Source organism: Hirundo rustica, chromosome 5 (assembly GCF_015227805.2).
Source record: "Hirundo rustica isolate bHirRus1 chromosome 5, bHirRus1.pri.v3, whole genome shotgun sequence".
NCBI lineage: Eukaryota > Metazoa > Chordata > Aves > Passeriformes > Hirundinidae > Hirundo > Hirundo rustica.
The window spans coordinates 8,270,268-8,289,184 of NC_053454.1; the positions used below are offsets into that span (position 1 = coordinate 8,270,268).

Below are 18,917 nucleotides of genomic sequence, written 5' to 3' on the forward strand. Positions count from 1 at the left end.
CGCTGTCTGATTGACGTGCGCGCCGACCACTCGGAGAGGGCAGGGCCGCGGCTCCGCCAGTGGCGAGAGCGTGGGGGCGGGCGCTGCCGTGCGCCGCTGCCGGCCGGCGCTGAGGTGAGCGCGGCGGGCCGGGGGCTCGGCTGAGGGGAGCGGCGCTAGCGGGTCCGTCCCTCCCGCTTGCCCGAGGGTCCGGGGCGACAGGTGAGGGAGGGGAACGGGAAGGGAAGGGAAGGAGAAAGGGGAGGGGAAGCGGAAGCAGCCGTTCCCGGCCGCAGTGGGGGGAGAGGAGATGCGGCCGTTCCTACCGGTGCGCGGGGCTGGGCCGGCGCCGCCCCCGCTCCGGCCTGAGGACGGTGCCCGGGCCCCTTCCCCGGGTGCGGCCCTGTCCGAGGGGCTCCCCCGCAGCCCCCGCCGAGAACCGCGTGGCGGGTCCGCCCTTCCCGGCCCGTCCGGGTGCTCCGGGGCCGGCTTCACCGCCGCCCGGTTCGGGGACGGCCCCGCCGCTTCTGTCCTGCCCTGACCGGCGGGCGGCCGCAGCGCCGAGCTGCGGGTGCAGCTGCGTTACCGTCGGTCCTGCCCCGTCTTCCCGGGAAGACGGGTCTGTTCTTCTCCGGAGGAACAGCCGGGGCTCGGTGGATGTAGCTGCCTGAAGTTGTCGCTCTGCCCTCCCATTTTGTGTGACAGCAGGAGTGGGGGGAATGTTTCTCGCCTACCTCAGCCCGCACCTGCACTTCGTTACAGGATGTGGAAAGACTCAAATAGTTGTTGCTGTTTTGTTGTTGTTTTTTTGTTTGTTTTGGGGTGGTTTTTTGTGGGTTTTTTTTTTTATTTCTTCTGTATTTGGTTTTTGGGACTATTGAAAGTGAGTTGTGGCGTCTCTCGGAGAAACTTGTGCAAGGGCAATGACCTTTTCTTCTGGCCAGTATCCATTTTTCTTTGCCGTCTGGAATGGGACATACGGCCCATGAAAAGGTTTAGTGTGTTGCTCTCTTCTGTGGATAGATTTGGGGGATTTCTTGGTTGTTTTTGGAACTGTTTTGGGGTTTTTATGTTATTCATGAACATGTCTGTAGATGTAGCTGCCTGCTTAGAGCACACAGACTGGTGTATCTCTGTTTATAAGCTGCTTATCTCTCATGTTTACTCTTTTTATGGTGCCTCTCACCAAAGACTTTTGGTATGGAAACGTTTTACCTAATTTGGGTAACAGAGACTCAGTTTCTTTTTTAACTGAAGCTGGTGTAGTGCATTTGAGAAAATGAGAGCATCTCTAAAAGTACTGGAAATACAGGATAGGAAGGTTTAAAAGAGTGAAAGATTCGTGTTCTCCATGATAAAAAATAAAAACAAAAATTGAGACTAGCACTTTGTGCCCAGTATGTACATCTTCTGAGGACAAAAATATAGTTATGCAGGTACATCTTTGATAAAGTGTGTCCTGGACACATCTGGAGATCTAGAATAGAAATATGAAGCAGTCTTAAAGGCATGGTGATGCATTGGAGTGGCTACCTAGAACAGAGGCTACACAGAGTTAGAGACTAAAGTAGTTATTTATTAAATAACAGGTACACCTTGGGCAGTGCAAGAGCCTCACAGTGGCTACACCCAAGATGGGCAACAGTTATGAGTTTTTCGGGCAGATAGAAGTTTGGTCTATTTGCATATCAGGGATTAATTGTCCAATTACAACTTCAGGTAGTGAAGTCACATTCCCCCAGTTTGCTCTTCTCCAGTTTACTTTTGTTTATACTTTTTGCACCTGAAGCTGTGATGATGACCTTGGTTTTCAGGCCTGGAAGAATTGTTTTGTCTGGCCAAACTGTGATGAGAGCTTACTGACACTCTATATGAAGTTCAGAGTTATGCACTAATCCAGTACAGGATCTGAAAAATATAGAACTATAACTTAAGGCATCACTCAAATATTCCATTTTGACAAATTCAACATATAATGGTGTTGTTAACTGTGCCTTGCACATTCCCAATGTTTGGACTGACATTATTGGTTTCTTTTAGTAGGTACTTCAGAGTATTTGTTGTGTTTAGGATGAATATGAACTTAAGTCTTGTTTGTGTTAATGAGATGGGGAACATGTCTATCTCTTGGTTCAGACAATTTGCATTCATTCATGTGAGAGACCAAGACTTCATTTTGAGAATGGTGCTAGCAAAGTTTTCAGTATTCTAGAGAATCAATTGTTTTTGAGTGGTAATTCAAACGTGTTTAATTAGCTCAGCTTGAACTCGTGAAAATGTTGACTTTTTTGTAGAGGAAAAAACAAGAGACTTAAATGATGAATAGCAGAGTTACCACTTCTAGTGTAAACGTTCTTAATTTAAATAGCTTGACCTTCTTTTTTCTCAAGTACAGAGAAAAGTTGGTACTTGTAGTCTTTGAAATGCTATTTGTTCTGAGATCAGCACTGCTTAGGAACAATAACTGCATGTGCAGAGCTCTGCCTTTGACAGGAAGGGGAGTGGCCTTTTCTGGTACTGTACTATCCTGCAGTGAAGCAGTAGAAAGTCTGTAGAAGTTAAAAGTATTTATTGGCTTGCTAAGTTGATCTGCTAAGTTTTTGCACAAAAAAAAGTCTTTTTATTTTTTAAAAGGATGTAATTTTAGAATTTCGAATTGATGTCTGCATGCATCTTGCTGTGAGTCTCTTGCTATAAGTCTCAGATAACTGCAGCCAAAGCTGTGAGTGAGGTCACTGGATGTCTATGGGTCAAGGTGGGGAGATTGCTGCAGCAATAATTTGTATTATCAACTCCTGAGAGTCTTGGTGCTGGGAGGTTTCATAGTGACTGCTGGAAAAAGAGTATGATAGACCTTGTCATTAACTTGGGCTGTCAGTCCTGTGTAACAATCTTTATTATTAAATTAAGTGGTCCTGCAGTTTTGAAGATTCTTAAGGAATTCTTCCAGATGAGTGTATCTCTTAACGTGCAATGCATATACCCTGTTCCTGTACATTTCTAAACTTGATCTGAGGTGTATTTGAGAAAGTAAACTCTGCTTTGTTTTCAGAATGTTTGGGCAGTTGATGTTCAATGAGGTTTCCCAAGTAAGCCAATGACATGTGGAAATCTGTAGCCCCACAGAAGAGGTTTGTTCTTACAAAACAAAAATGTTACTGGATCATAAGACTCCTTCCATAGTCTTAATAAATTCCAGCAGTCTGATTTTCTTAGTAAACAGAACTCTCCTGAGATGAGCCATGTTGATACTGATGAACCTCCCTGTGATGATTTGAGGTAGTTTTACAGTGATGAGCTTCCCTGTGGATATCTATTCTCAACTTAATTCTTGAGAAGCAGCTTCTAGAGATTTTGAGCCATCGGCAGCTGGAACATTTGTGCCTTATATGTACTCTCTGCATTAATTATAAAGAAACCTAATTGTCTTGTTCTAAGATTCTGAAAATTAAACCATTTAGATAGCAACGGTATTCTCTGCCACTTAGGTCAAAAGGTTGTTCTGTCCTGCACTGCAGTTGAGGGTTGACATGAGATCCTCTGAGACATTTCACAGTGATCCTATGTTCACACACATTACAGCAATCCTGTAAATAATCTGGTTTCTCGTATCTGGATAAAGCAGCGTGTGAGTATTTAAAGTGGATAGGATGGTCTTAACATGTCTTCTATTGTGTGTCACTTCAGTGTTCTCCGTAACTTTAAAATTTAAGTTGGTTGGCTTCATTTTTTCTTCTGTTACAGCTCTCCTTTGGCATTTAAGTCACTCACAGCCAAAGAGAATCTGTGCAAGTTTTTGTTTGGAGTCATCACAGTGTTCCCTGCAACGTTTTTAACCCTTTCTAGTGATACTTGGTTAACAAACCATTGCAATGGACTGTATTCAGTGTTAAGTCTGAAAAGGACCCAGTCTTGTGAAACCTTCTGGGTATTTTTACATTCAAACCTGTGCTGCCTGATGAATGCAATAAGCTTATTTTTTTGTGTCATTCAGCAGTGCAGATATGCCAATGTTGTTGTTCTGAATGATTCTATTTAAAAGCAGTTCTGACAACTTGTAATTTAAAATAAGCTGTGACAGTTTCAGGTTGAAACTGGTGGAAACACCAGTTCATGTAGTTGGTTTCAAGTTCGCCTATTTCTGTTTCCCAAATTATGTGTAGTGGTTTGAGTGCCTACTAGATTTATTTACTCTATTTCTGCTATGAGATAGGATTAGGAGAAAAAGCAAAGCACCTCAAAACTTAAAAGGGTATAAAGACAGGTTTATTAACAAAACTACATGAGAGAAAGAAATTAATAAGAATCAGAATAAAACTTTTAAAACACTTCTGTCTCCCCCAACAGCTTCTTTTCTTTCTCTCAAACGTACATATAGAGACAAACTTAGAACCCTTGGTCAGTTTACTACCTGTAAGTCTTTCATCAGTTCTTTTAGAGAGAGAAGTCTCTTTTGATATATTATGGTAACTTCCCCACAAGAAAGAACAGTTCTCTGGAGGCTTTTTAATTCTCACAAAAGTAGCCACCAGGGAATCTGCATTTGTGAAGTCCCTCCCATATTACACAGCCTCCCACAGCTGCATATGGGCCATGTACTCATGGGGTAGCATTTTAAGGATGAACAGTTCCAAAAGCAAAGGTTTCTCTTCATCTTTAGGAACTGAGATATTTTCTCTTTCTAGGGGCAGATCTTCATCTCATTTCTTTCTCTCTGTTCAAGCTTCTAATAAGATCACATCTACTTCAATATTTACTTAGTCCACCACAAATGCCTTTGCTTATATCTGCAATCTGCACACTCTTATCATCTCCCCAATACATATTTCCATGGCTTAAAGGGATAGTCTAGCATATTACAGTCTATTACCACAGCTCACAAAAGATTTTCAGCCTAAAACCAAGGCATCTTCTCATTCTCTTCTATCTAGGCCTCAACTCTTCCTTCATTGATTTAGATGTCTTCATATTGTCTCTCCACATGTTTTCACTGTCTTTTCTCTCACTCAGAGAGGATTTAATGTTTTGCAAGTTTCATCTGTGCAAGGAGAGAGTTAACAGCCTGCAGAAGGCATGGTGATTCTTCCAGGCCGGAGGTGGTAAAATCAAGCCGTGCTGAGGCTAGGCCAGGATCTCGGGGTTCTGGCCGCTGCGGGGCTGCACCTGCCCGGCGGCAGAGCTGCCTTTGCTCTCGGCTGCGTGATCGCTCGTGGCTGGGGAAGGGTCCGGCCCCGCCAGGTCCTGCGGGCTGCCGTGGTGCCGGGGGAGGTGCCTGCCCCTCGCAGGGGCCGGCGGGCCCGGCTCGGCCGCCCGGGGGCCGGGCCTTAGCAGCGCGATGTTAGCGGCCGCTGAGGCTCGATCTGGCCGGGAACGGGGCCCTTTCTCCTGCCCTCGGGAGTCGCCGGGCCCGAGCCGGGGCCTGGCGGGCTCCCAGGGAAGGGGCCTGGCCCCGGGCAGGGCCCGGCCCCCGCAGCAAGGAGGGAACCGGGCTCCCTTGTTACCTCTTAGCAGGCCAGAAGGAAAAGATAACTTCTTGGGATTTTATCCGATATTTAGCCTGTGTTTTCACAGAGGCCTATCATCTTTCTAGTAGCTTTACCAGATGTCAATATTAAAACGTAGTCACTGACTGGAGTTGTTATAACTTTCTTGGAAAAAGTCGCTTCTGTGCAAAACCAGCATATAAGCTTACATAAAGTTCATTTCTTTGTATTTCTCAGGTGTGTGCACCAACTAACTTTTCCCAGCTTTTAATGTCCAGGTATTTTTTTCCAATACTATTTTTGAGGAGAATCAAAGAAAATGTCTTGGCTTTCTTGATGAAACAAAATTTATGAATAATCTAATGGCCTAACTTCTTAATATATCTCATGTGTTGCTCACTCCTGTTCATCCTCTTGCTGTGTGCAGAAAACTGGTTTACCTAAGTAGTTTTTAATTTCATTTGTAGCTGGTCAATGAAGATGGTAACTTGTCTTGAGGCAGTTATTTTGAAATAAGAAAGAACAGATATGTAAGGTTTAGGGCTGGTTCTCTACCTTGCCTCCATCCCTCGTCCCTTGTGCTGTTTCTCCTCCTTCCCCTCCCTCTTCCCCATGTCTCCTAAAACCTCCAAACCCATGAATAATAGTCATATGGAGCTAGGAGCTTGTATAGCACCTAGAAAATGTGCTCACGGAACAGTCCCTGTGTTCTTCTGGTTTTTGGTTGGTTGGGTTTTAGTATGATTGCAGCATTAGTTGTGATCTGGTTTTAAAAGTTCTTGTCTCCTATCCCAGAAACTCAGTAAAGTGAGTAAAATAAGATCTTCCCAGGAATGTTGATAAGACTCACAGAGAAGCTTTCTTACTTAATAAGTGAAATGAAATCTAGACCTTAAGTACAGTGGGATGAAGTGCTAAAAGAGAATTCTTGTTACCTGGAGATGAAATGTTATGGAAAAGATTGCATATGTGAGTCCTGCATTGAGGAAGCAAGAAACTGAAGGCAGCCTGCCTTTTCTGGTAGCCTGAGTCTTCAAAGTCCCGGGTGACAACTTGGGACTATTCCTTATCTACCAGAAAAACTGAACACGTCAGTTTAGATTTCTAAAAAGTAGTGGGAGAGGGTGTTACACATAATCGTTCTGAAAATGAGATCTATTGTGCCTGTGGACTCACTAAACATTAAGTCCAGCATATGCAGTTCAACTGGGGGAAAAAAAAGATATATTGACTTTTCATTTTGGCTTTTGTGCCAGTTTTAAAATGAAATAATGTGAGAAAAGCGATGAATGGTGTATTGTGTTGCTTTAAACTATACATAAATATATCTTTGGGCTTCATAATAAGTACCAAATTGAGAGTAAGCATTTTTCTCAAGCATCTTTTGTTTTAATAATGTCACAGTTCAGTGTTAATGGGTCATTTAAGAAAGTGATTTAATAAATGAAGTATGTTGAAGCAGAAAAAGATCATTCAGGTTCCTTTTAATTGAGGGCTAGGATTGACTACCAGTGCTGTTCCATCCCACTGCATGTTCACATATTTCCCCATCTGGGAGTAGGCTACAGCGTGTGTGCTGGTCTTTGTGGCAAAAATCAGTCAGCTCTGGAGTCAGTTCAGCAGTTCTTGTTTAGCAGTGTCATGGTTTTGGAAAAATTAAGGAGAAGGCTTCTGAAAGGGTGTCCCTTCTAATGGAAGGTTGATTTTAGCAACCCCTCCCCCACAGGTTCAAAAGGAATTCCCTTGGAGAAAGTGAAAAAAACCCTGTTAATTAACAATCAGATTGTTCACAGGAATGAAAAAAAAGCATGAATAATGTTAAGGAATAAAACCTCTCGCTACTCTGAACAGAGATGGGAGATTCAGAGTCCTTACTGTAGGTGTGGCTCTGTTCTCTCCAGAGCTGGGGTGCAGCGTGGGCCCCTGCGCACTGCTGGCGGTGGCAGGGGCCCTGAGCAATGTTCTGGTGAAAAGCTGAACAGTTCCAGAAGAAGAAGCCACAGTCCCAGGAAAAACCTTATTGCCTCAGTAACGAACAAGAAACTAGCTAAAAAAAACAAGGAAAAATTTTGTCTCTCTCTTTCTGGAGAAAGAGAGTGGAGAGCTGGGAGAAACTGAGAGGCTTATCTCTGTGTTTTTAGACACAGGCACCAAAATTTCACTACTTTCCCCCACACCCCCCTCATATCTGACTTGAAGCTACAGGACTCTCATCTGAGCACAGAGCAGATGATGGGGGATACCATCATACAGTCACCCCAAGACACCTAGTTGTTATTGTTCTGGTCCCTCCACCATGTTCACTTGTGCCCAGCCATAGCTCCACACTGTGTGTTGGACTGGTGGTAACTGTACCCCAGCCAGGCTCTAAGATAGGGCCTTCAATACCCTGTCAACTACTCAGAGCTGCCTTCATGCTTTTCCCCTCTCCCTCTCCCCCTTGGGAGGTCGCTGGGTATGCACATGTGCAGGTAACAGAGCAGCTACAGTGAACTCATATTCTCCTGCACATGAGCAAGTTTTTTGAAACTGAAATTTTTCTGCTTCACTTGCTTTAAATTCCTCTCAAACTGTTTGGCTCCCAGCTGTTGGAATCTGGAGACGGGTTGCAGAAGAAAGCTGCTCATCTGGAGTTTAGGTTCTCTGAAGATGGCTGTTTATGACAAAAACCCCACTGATTTCCTGCTCACAGATATTGCCTTGAGTATTATTCAGTTGCTTTTCAGTTCAATGTCATTGGGATGTCTTAATATTCTTCTAGTTTGCTGTCAAACTCATTTTTCCAGGTGTTTAGTTCAAGGGTGAGAATCACTGAGGCTTCAGGCTCAGCTGCAGGTGTCTGGGGCTTGCATACTGAACTTGGGTTCTCTCCCCTCTGCTCTGGGCAGAAACTGATGGCTCAGGAATGGGGATCTTGGAACAGGGGGTATTGGAGAGTACAAGCATTGCAGACAGGTAACCTTCTCTCTTCTCTTTGATAGGTTTGGAAGAACATCATCCTCTGTCCTTCAGAAACCTGGAGTTTTTATCAGTGAGCTACCTAAAGGAATCTAAGGAAGTTATAGCTATAGCTTCCTTGCCATTACTTTTTTGGTGTTTGTACCTCTTTTTCAGTGGTTTTAGATCAAGAAACACTATGAGCACAGTAAGTATTTTGCTGCTCAACGCAAACCTGATTCTTGAAACATTTTCCATTGTATTTCAGCAAACTATTTTAAGAGTTTGTAGCTAATACACAGGATCATAAGTATATTGAATCTTCATGTAAATTCAGTAAAGATTTTTAATCACTCTAGGTGCTAGCAGTAGTACAGAAATTCTCGTAATGTCAGCAAAACCTAATAAATTGTGAACTAGTTTCTCATTTGCAAGCCATCATGATAGGCTTTTTCTTGGTGAGGCAGCTGGTAAGAGGTCTGGATCTGGGGTGATGTTTTTTCCTTGCTGGAATCGATTCAGGTAAGAATAACTCATACCACCTTTTGAATACTATTTCAGCCATTACAGGAGTGTTTTCTGTGCTCTCATGTGCTTTCATTTGTGTTGCAAAATCGGGGGCTGTGTTAATACTGCTTACACAAAAAATGCAAAGTCTTTGTTCTCTCTTAGGCTCAACGAAAGCGACGTGGAGGAACAGTTAATTCTAGGCAAGCTCGAAAAAGAAACAGACTCGTGGCTTCTACTGCTGAGATGGCTTCAGAAGCAGAGCCAATAGAACTTGAGGAAAGTGGTAAGCTTTCTTTTGAAGTGATAAGGACAGAAAATGCTTCTGAAGGGTTTGGGTCCAACTGAACATGTGCTTTTGCCAGTTTCTAAGCTGTTTACTGGAGAAGGGAAGCATGATTTTAGGAAGTGCGTGGCATCGCTAACAACAAGCTTACTGAAAACTGATTTGGTTTGTTACTGAGCTGCAATGCATTTGCTGCTAGTGATAGATGAGTTGCATAGGAAGGGTCCTCAAGAGCTGCTCATACATCTGCATGTCTATTCAGATGAGATGGGAGTTAGAGCAGCTGCCACTACTCAGAGTGCCAAACTAAATTTGGGAACTCCTAAGTTTGATGAAGATAAAGAAAACTTTATATCATTAACTGTGCCCAGTCCTTCAAGGGAACATGCACAGCGCAGTACTATTATATCCTATATGATTCATGTTATATTTCTGTGTGATAAACATTCTCCTGACAGATAAATTGTCTGTTGCTGTCATCATCCAACAGAACTGTGTGAGGAGCTTAGCTGCTCTTTTGCATTTCAGCTTGCTGAAAACAGGGCTAGTAAAGCTCTCTGGATTGCTGAGGGTAGACTTGAGTGAAATGTTGGACTCGTTCCTGAAGAGAAGATGGACAGGAGATGGTTGTATCTCAGGCTGTTACACAGTGGCAGGCAATTTTCCTCCTCTGCAATCTCTGATCTTGATTCTAACTTTGTTTTTCAGCTGGTGAGGAGGTAGTAGATCTCACATGTGAATCTTCAGATCCTGTAGTTGTTGATCTAACTCACAATGATTCCGTTGTGGTAAGTAGTGAATAGCACACTTGCCTAAATATTGTCGTCAAATTAGTTTTCTCATATGTTGCGTGATAGAATCTGACTTTAAGGGTAAGTTTTAAGTTCAGAGTTGGCTTGTCAGGGCACGAGGGTCCTGTGTTACAGATAGTAAAGAAGCTGCTCTGGGAGTGCACTTGCAGTTAGTGATAAGGTAGTATAAAATAACTTTTTGCTCCAGAACATGGAGTTTATATAGATCAGTTATAAGCAGTGTAACATAAAGAGGTGCAGTTGATAGTTGGAAGCTTTTCTAGATATATCAGAGATAGAATCATGGAATTGTTCAGGTTGGAAAGGAGCTCTAAGATTGAGTCCAGCCATTCACCCAGCACCGCCAAGTGCACAGCTGAGCCATGTCCATAAGCACCACATCTGTGTGTCTTGGAAATACCTCCAGGGATGGTGACTTCAAGCCAATGCTGCTGGGCTGCCCTGGGTAGCCCCTTCCAGTGCTTGACAACTCTTGGTGAAGAATTTTTTTTAATACCCCTATAGGCCAATGATTTAAAGAAAAAGGGAAAGAAGTGTAAATAGAATAAGTTCAGGTTAATACTCCCAAGAAGTCTTTTAAAAACCTTATCTTTTTTTCTGCTCTTTTGCAAGTTAGAATAGCCTTTGGTCCAGCTGACAGTGTTGTTTATCCCCTCAGTTTTGGGATGCCACTGCTCCTGTGCCAAACAGAAACAAAGCAACAGGAATAGCATAAGGGAGTATTTCTTGCCAGGGTTATTCCTGAGCCTTTGCAAAGGAAAGGCCTCAAACTTAACAAAAGAATCTGTGCTTAGCCTGCTCCAGTTCCACCAAGAGCAGGTTGGGGGCTGGGTTTCTTTTCTTCAGCAGCTGCCGTAATATGACGTGTTTACATCACTGCTGAACTGGCCTATGTGAGGAGAAAGAGGGAAAGAGTCACCTGAAACCCTAAAACATGAAACTGAACTGGGAGAGCAGAGAGGGGTGGCTTCAGGTGGTTCATAACTTGCCTCTATTTCTGCCCCATTGGAGCAGTGGGAGCAGAACCATCAGCATCCACATAGTTATTTACAGAGAAGCATTTCATATACTACTTTTAATATTCCTAATCAAAATAAGAGTAATAGCCTACCATTCTTAACTTATTTTGTTGGAACTCCTGTGCCTTGCTGGTGTTTGTGTAACACTGGGGGTGCACAACGAAGTCTAACTGTATTTTCTTTTCTCTCCCTTGCCATATGTATTGATGCAAGATTGTTGAAGGTGAGTTGACATTTTAAAATTGACAATATAATTCTCCTAAATGTAATAATTATTAATTTTTGCTTGCCTTTTCCAATGAATTAGAGCAGCATTTATGGAAGCTGCAGAAGGCCAAGGACATTGCTAAAGCATCTGGCCAGTGCCTTAGAGAATGATTCCAGTCTCTGTTTGTTAGTCGGTATCAGAGCTTGTAGGAAGTATCTGAAATAAAATACATCTAAAGCTACTCAAAATACTTATTTATAAAGACAATTTCTTTAAGCCCCAACTTGACCATAATTTTAATTAGCACTAGAATATTGGCTGTGAATGGAAAAAAAAGTCAGAAGTTTTGTTTAACCTGTTTTGCAGTGAAGGAACTAAAGGAAGTGATTTGTGCTTAAAGTATTCACTAGTCTAACGTGCCTCAAATTTTGCACTCAGAAGTATTAACTGGTTTTCTACTTTAGATGTTAAAGTAGTTACAGTTCTAGAGAAGTTCATCTTTTAGACATGGATCTGATTACATTATTGGAGATGTATTAGTATGCTGTCAGCTGCTTATCTAGAATGTAATCCATTCTGTGCTCTGAATGAAGCCAGAGTAAGTGAAAAATGCCTGCATTAAAAGTTGTAGCTGAACACTTAGGCAGGAAATGGTTTTAATTTTGTGATTTTTTATGTCATTTTGATTAGTAGCTTGATTATTTTTACATGGATACTGGAGTTTCAGAGTTAAACTTGAGTTCGGTTCTCTTTCTCCCAGAACACAGCAATTGTTACAGTTCCTCAGCATAAGATTGTAGCAGTTTCTGTCAGTCAGGATTGGGAGAAGTATCTTCCCTTTATAGGGGAGATTAATTCACAGGTAGTGTAATTACATGGAATGTGTGACACTGAGGATCTTCAAGATAAAGTTTTAGCTGTTTATAGGGTGAGGAGAGCAAATGTTTTATGTCAGTATGTAGCAGAATATTCATAATGTCTGGACATGTTTAGCCTTAATATTTGGAAATTAGTTTAAGATTGCTTTTAACCCAGCTGAATATGGTCTAATATTGCATTTCAAGGATAGTTCCAGGGAGAGAGATAATAGTATAGCTAACTTAACAAAATTAAATTACAGAGAACCAACGACAAAGGAGAAATCTGAGGCTAAGAAGCCAGCGACAGTCAGACAGCTGTGTACTGAGCAGTGATGATGAAGATGAAGCACGAGATAACGATGTGTATGTGGCTGACAAAGCGTCTCGAGAACTGGGACCGCTGGAAGAGGAAACTGCAAATTCAAAGTACGTATGCCTCGTGACCTGCCAAACATTGACTTGGGCTTCTTTTGAGACAGACAGGACTAAGTTGTATTTGTCATCACCTGACTTTCTTTAAAGCCTTCACTTAGTCAGTTCCCTCTTTTAATGAGTGTGACATCCCATGTTGCGTGATAGTCAAATGATGCCATTTTCCCTTTAAGATGAAAAGCCAGCCCAAAACAGATCTACAGCTTTGTATAGCCTTAAAGATGTGTGTGGGGTGTGGCAAGGAAGTGGGGATTAGTCACAGGCCAAAGCTCATAATGTATTGCATTTCCTTTTCCTAAAAAGCTCCAGTAGTTAGTAAGATATGAAATACTTCTGTTGGTGTCCATAAGGTTTGGTGTCACAAGGCTGGCAGGCAGCAGACTGGCAAATTCCACTAAAATACTTGCTTTTTTTATATACTGTGCCAGCTGCTGCCTTTCTCGAAGCAGCCGCTGTCCTTCCCAAGGTATACTTGGAAGGTGATACTGGAGGTCATGCTCTTTTGGTCAATTCTTGTTCTGTCCCATGGATGTTCAGGTGGAGCCCTGATGTGTTTGCATGTAGGATGGGAATCTTGCTGCTTGAGTGAGAAAAGACTCCATTCTGCAGAGAAAGAGTAAATCCTGCTGCAGTGTGTTAGACTAAGGAAATTAAATCCGGTGTCTATGTGACTAGGCAAGTTGAAGTGATGCCTTAAGTTTTTAGCTTTTATATTTTTCAGATTCTGTACTGCATTAGTGTATAACTCAGAACTCTATACAGAATGCTAGTTAGCTTTCTTCCCATTCTGGTCAGACTAAAAATCCTTCTGGGTCTGAGAACCAAGGTCACGCCATTTGCCTCAGGCCCCAGAAAGTGTAAACAAAAAAGAATCGGGGTGTGTGGGAGCAAACCAGGGGAATGTGACTTCATTACCTGAAACTATAATTGGACAATTAACCTCTGATATGCAAATAGACCAAACTTGTATCAGTCTGAGAAACTCATGACTGTTGTCCATCTTGGGTGTGGCCTCTGCCAGACTTTGCACTGCCCAAGGTCTACCCTTTGAAGGCCTTTTAATAAATACCTACTTTATTCTTTTAACTTTTTCTAGCCTCTGTTCTAGGTAGCATCTCCAAAGCATCAGACGGACATAAAAATTGTGGCATAAACTTCTTTTAAAGTGAGGGTTTATTTTGTGAGGAGCAGGGGAAATACAGGGTTAATTAAAGCTCATGTGCTCTGAGCCTTTCGGATGACTGAAAGGCAGTATAGGAGAGAACTTAGGTATGTAGCTTTTGGGTGCCAGGTCATAAATATGCCACTGAAAGGTCCTATGCTATTCTAATCCATAATGTGCTTTGCCAGTTGAGTTGTAGATATTTCAGTTTTGGTTATTAAGTACTTCAGAGAACAAATACCACTAATTGGATAATGTAAAAAAGTAATAGTTTGTTCCTTCAATCTCCTTTGTTAAAGATTGCACCTTCCTGCTTTGTGTAGGTAAGGCTGAAAGAACTCAGTGCTGCAGCGTTTTAACATTGACAAAAGGGTCCTTCCTGGTGCTGGGGATTGCCAGAGCCCTTTGCAGTGTTGGACTGTTCATCCTTCTAAGATTATCATCAATTGCAATTTGTTACTGAAGAGTCATAGCTGGCACCTCAAGAATTTGAGGATTGAAAATGAGAGAAATAGCAGAGTTAAATTCTGTAGGTAAAACCTAGGGGTAGATGTTGGTAGTGTTCCCTGGTTGAATTGAAGATAAATGTGATAAAGGCCATCTCATGCTTTCTATTCCTGTTTGATTAATGAATTACAAACTGGTTCAGCATGAGCAATGACATAAGAAAGCTAAGTGTTTAGGGTCAAGAGTTCTGAAGGTTTAAACTAGAGATTAGTTTGTAAAGAAAAGTGTCAGGAAGCTCTTTCTGTTTCTGCTAGCTGACATTATTCAGCGCTTGGGTTCAGTATGTTCCCTAGGCAGCCAAGCTGTGTCTGTTGCTAAGTGTATGTGCAGTACTGCTGTCCTGGAGGCTGAAGGCAGCAGAGGCACATCTGCAACCACAGCTCAGTAACAGACACTGCATCGGTCTTTCTGCCTTGGAACTGGAAATTTGGGATTGAGTATTTCCTCACGTTAGTGTGTCCCTGACCTACATTTTATAAGGAGTTGTTCCTGGAATGTGTATGTTACTGGGCTGCTGCTAAATTAGGGCAGGGGATTTTTGAACTTCTGACAGCCTCTTCCCTTTCTAGAATGACTTGTTTCCGAGGCACGCCTCGGTGCTTTTGTTACAGAGCTGTTGTTGAAGGCCCGTTGGAGATGAGTGCTGAACAGACCAAGAGACTGCTGTGAGTTCTTGTGGTAGACCAGGCTAACTGAGTGCATCTTCCCCCTAGGGAAACCCTTTCCTTTGGGATGGGGAGACCCAGTCTTGTTATTACATGCCACAAACTGAGGAGTTAAAGATACACAGGAATCTTGAAAAGAAACACATCATGGCTAGTCAGTGCACTCAGATGGTGATGTGACATTTTGTGTGTGGGTAACCCTTGATGTGCAATGAAATTAATGGCTTCATGTTCTTTCTTGTTCTGTTCTCTGTACCACTAGGCCGTCTGGTACTGTTAGCTGTCCAATTTGCATGGATGTCTACTCAGAGGTAAGGATCCACGTGCTGTCATCCTTTATATTCTGTGTGAGGGAGAAAGGGGCAGAGGGAGAGCACAACTCGCTTGGCTGGTGTGGGATGTTACAGAGCTGGCTTGAAGCACAGAGCTTGCCTTGAAGCTCATTGTCAGTCTAAGTCACTTCTTGGTGGTGGGGGTAGAGGGAGGAGCCCTTGGCAGCGTGGCACTGAAAGATCTTCAGGTTCCTTACTATTCCATGAGTAAAGGACAATTCCAGATATGCTAAGCCCTGTTTGCATGATAGCAGTAGACCAGCAAAGTTGAATTCTTTACTTCCAACGTCTGTTGTGGTTTCTTTTCTTCCAGATTGTGCAAAGTGGACGACTGATTGTGTCAACAAAATGTGGCCATGTCTTCTGCAGTCAGTGCCTCCGTGATTCCCTTAGGAATGCCAACTCTTGCCCAACCTGCAGGAAGAAACTCACTCACAGACAATATCATCCCATTTATATATGAGTACTTTTATTTCTCAGGACAGACTCAACTGGATTTTGGGGGAAATGTTATATTTTCAGTGCTCTGAAGATTTAAAGAGCAGCAGGTTGTGCACAAATCCAAATAAAACTGGTTTTTTTGGAGACCAACTTGAACGTATCTAGACAGCTTTTTTATGGTCCAAGTTGCTTCTTGTTATGTTCCTGGTTATCACGCTACATCGATGACTGTGTCTAAACTAGACCAGCAACGAGACCAGGAAGGAAGCAGTTAATCCATTTCCTTCTACTTTTTTTAATGCTTAAATGAGGGAGTGTGAATATTTTGTTCTTTCTTACTCTATAAATAATTCCTACCTTCACATACAGGTATGGAATAGTTTCCTTTCAGAAGACAGATTAGCAATTTACAATTTCATTACACCTTTTTTTTTTATCCTGTAAGAAGCTCATGACTCTTGCTTTCTTGCATATCATCTTTGCCCAAGAAGAGTGAGTTCTGTACCGATGGCTTGTATTTTCATAAATCAGTCTTAAATTGAAAACAAAGGTTATGCAGTAAAGTAACCTGCTGTTAACCAGCAGTCAAGTGTTTTGAGCAGAAGATTTGAACCTGCAGATATTTTTAAGAAATCCATGAGACCCCAGTACATAGACACATTGCAGCATGTACAATGTGAAAATAATTCCTTGATTGTTTCAACTGCCAAGAATTCCTGTATTTTAATCCCAGCATTGAATTTATTTTCTAACATGATGAGATGGTCTCTTGGGTTTACTTGTACTGTAACATTCTCTCCTAATAACTATCAAGAATACAGTCTTCTCTAGGCTTCCTAGTGGTGACCAAGGAGCAAATTCATCTGTATGCTGAATACCAAACTACCAACAGATCATCTTTCTGTATCAGCTGTTCCCAGTGTAATGCTCTAAGTTCAGTGTGTTCACTTTGCTGTTCCTGCTGGTTACGCTGATGCCTGACTGGATGAAGCCTGGTGAATAGAACTGAAAATTAAATAACTGTACTGCCATTATTGAGTTGAGGATTTAAAAAATGTTTGGTAGCAATGTTGACAGCTTGTTAGAGAAAAGTTAATCTCCCTTTGCCCTGAGGGTTGTCCAGTTTTCTTTAAATGCAGCTTTAAAAAATAAGCCAGATATATCTCCTAGGAAAGACAATTTCTGTAGTAGAGAAGGCAGGAATACACCAGTTTAAGCACTCTTATCCAGTGACCTTTTCCCCAGGACTGAGTTCTAAATGTCTACTTTAAACTTACAGGTAAAATGTCCGAGCTGATCTGGAATTCAGGGTGAGCTGATACAAACAGGTTGATGTAGACAAGATGATTAAAATCAGTGGTTTATGATCCACAGCTGTGGTAGGTGCAACTCTGAAAAACTCCAGAATTAAACTTGGCCACCTCTTGGCAGTTGGTTGTTTATAGAAACCATTATAAGAACCATTCTGTGCCCTGGTGCAGCGCAACTGAAGGATGTTTTTAGTTATTGTGGATATCACACGTGTCTTTGCTAACCTGTCCTTGGGATCTGTAGGAAGCCTTTAATTAAAGAAGCTCTTCTAAATTAGCTGCCTCAAGCTGCCTTGCAACCCAAAGTGAAGTTGACCTTTTTTTAAAAAAAAAAAAAAATTTATTTAGGATGTTTCTGGATATAGTAATAGGGTTTGGTTACATAAAGGCTGCCTCAAGAAATGCAGTACCTTCCCCCACCCTGGTTTGGACTGGCTTTGATTCAGTGCTGTTAGCAGGAATATGCAGTTTCTGTATTGTGGCAATAGGATGACTCCTGCAAAGTTACACAGGTGGTTCCTGTGTGCTCCCATGGGTACACAAGGACTACGGCTGTCTCAGGATACTGCAGTGACAGTGATGGCTGCATTTGTGTCCCAAAATGCAGAACGTTGATGCGTAAAGTATTAATTGTGTGAAGAGAAGCAGCCTAACATTAAAAACTGTAGACACCCATAGGGGTCACAGAAACTACTTTGTCCCGGTAGCTTAACAAAGAAACAATAAATTATGCCTGGTTTTCCTGGGGTGTCTGCTGTGTGAAAGGAGCAATCAGAAGAGGATTTAAGGGATTACTACTGAGGATGAGGGTGAGTCACTTAACCATGCATCTCTCACAGTCTACTAGCCATAGCGTAAATTATTTTGCACAGCTTCCTCCATGTAAATACCACTTCAGAGTTAGTGTCTCAATAAATAGATCTAATCAAAATTTAGATATCATAAACTATAACAAAAAGTTTTTAGCTTTTGTGTACCCTGTGAAGTGCCACAAATTTTGTGCATCTCAAAACCGGTATTATGTCTCAGTACATGGGAAAACAATTGGAAATTCATTACATGCTTTTTTCTTCAAGGGAAAAATGAGTCTGATATATTTCAGTTCCAGCAATATTGGCAAGGACTCATAGAAAAAAAAAAAAAAAAACAACTTTATATTACGTAGATGTCTGTCTTGTTGTATATAGTTCAATTTTTCCTGTATTTAATTGTATTCAAGTCTGTCTGCTCATCTATGTTGAACTCTGCTGGTAGGCAGAGGGTTCTCTTAACAGGTGAAAATAAAATGATTGGATTGATCAATCACAAGTGCTGCTTCTTTTTGTTGCGCTGAAGTCATTGATTTGGAGGGAAATAATCCTGAAGGCCAAAGCCTTTCAGATGCTGGCACCAGTGTGGGTTGTGTGGGAGCAGGAGAAAGGTGCTGCCTAGGGCAGGAGGGTAAAGTCCTGCTCGGGCTGGGGGCAATGGGGCGATGCAGGGGTGGGCTTGTGAGTGGGGGGAGCCTGGTAACCAGTGCCAGAGAGCAGTGAAGAGGCTGGGAGGATGCTGGGCATCTCCCTGGGGTCCCATTGCCTGCTGGGTGTGAAGCAGCTACTGGAGCGAGGGCGAGGAGGAACGCTGAGGAGAGAACTGGGCACGGGGTAGTTTCAAAATCTCAATAAAGCTCACCTGATTTTTTTTCTCAAAAGAAACTTGAGATGCTGTTTCCTGAAGATCTTGGCTTATCCCTCTTAGTTGCTTTTATTGTATTTTGTTCTTTTTTACCCTTTATATTTTACATAATATGGAGTAGCTGCCTTTCCAAATGTTGGTGAGTAATTTCTATTTCATTATACTTTCATTTTTATCCTAAGCTTATAACTTTTTTGCTTTCTGCTGTACTGTCTTTGCCTTACTGTATTACAGGTTATTCTGTAATAATGGATTTTTTTTTTTTTACAAGTCAGGATTAAAGTGGCAACCTCCATCATGCAA

The 18,917-nt window shown here is 42.2% G+C and overlaps 1 protein-coding gene across 5 annotated transcripts; it reads left to right on the top strand.

Annotated features, from left to right (window-relative positions):
* Nucleotides 1-18,242, top strand: RNF4 (ring finger protein 4). 5 transcript variants are annotated; one of them, XM_040064961.2, is made up of 9 exons: nt 684-762; nt 827-862; nt 8,444-8,607; nt 9,072-9,192; nt 9,901-9,980; nt 11,237-11,246; nt 12,352-12,517; nt 15,120-15,168; nt 15,503-18,242. In XM_040064961.2, exons 1-9 carry the CDS (start codon nt 699-701, stop codon nt 15,650-15,652), a joined length of 840 nt encoding a protein of 279 aa, XP_039920895.1. In that variant the 5' UTR covers nt 684-698; the 3' UTR covers nt 15,653-18,242. The 5 variants fall into 5 exon arrangements, with proteins under 5 accessions (XP_039920892.1, XP_039920891.1, XP_039920890.1 ...); XM_040064958.2 differs by lacking the exons at nt 684-762; nt 827-862 and adding an exon at nt 1-114; XM_040064957.2 differs by lacking the exons at nt 684-762; nt 827-862 and adding an exon at nt 86-201.
* The last annotated feature ends 675 nt before the right edge of the window (nt 18,243-18,917 follow it).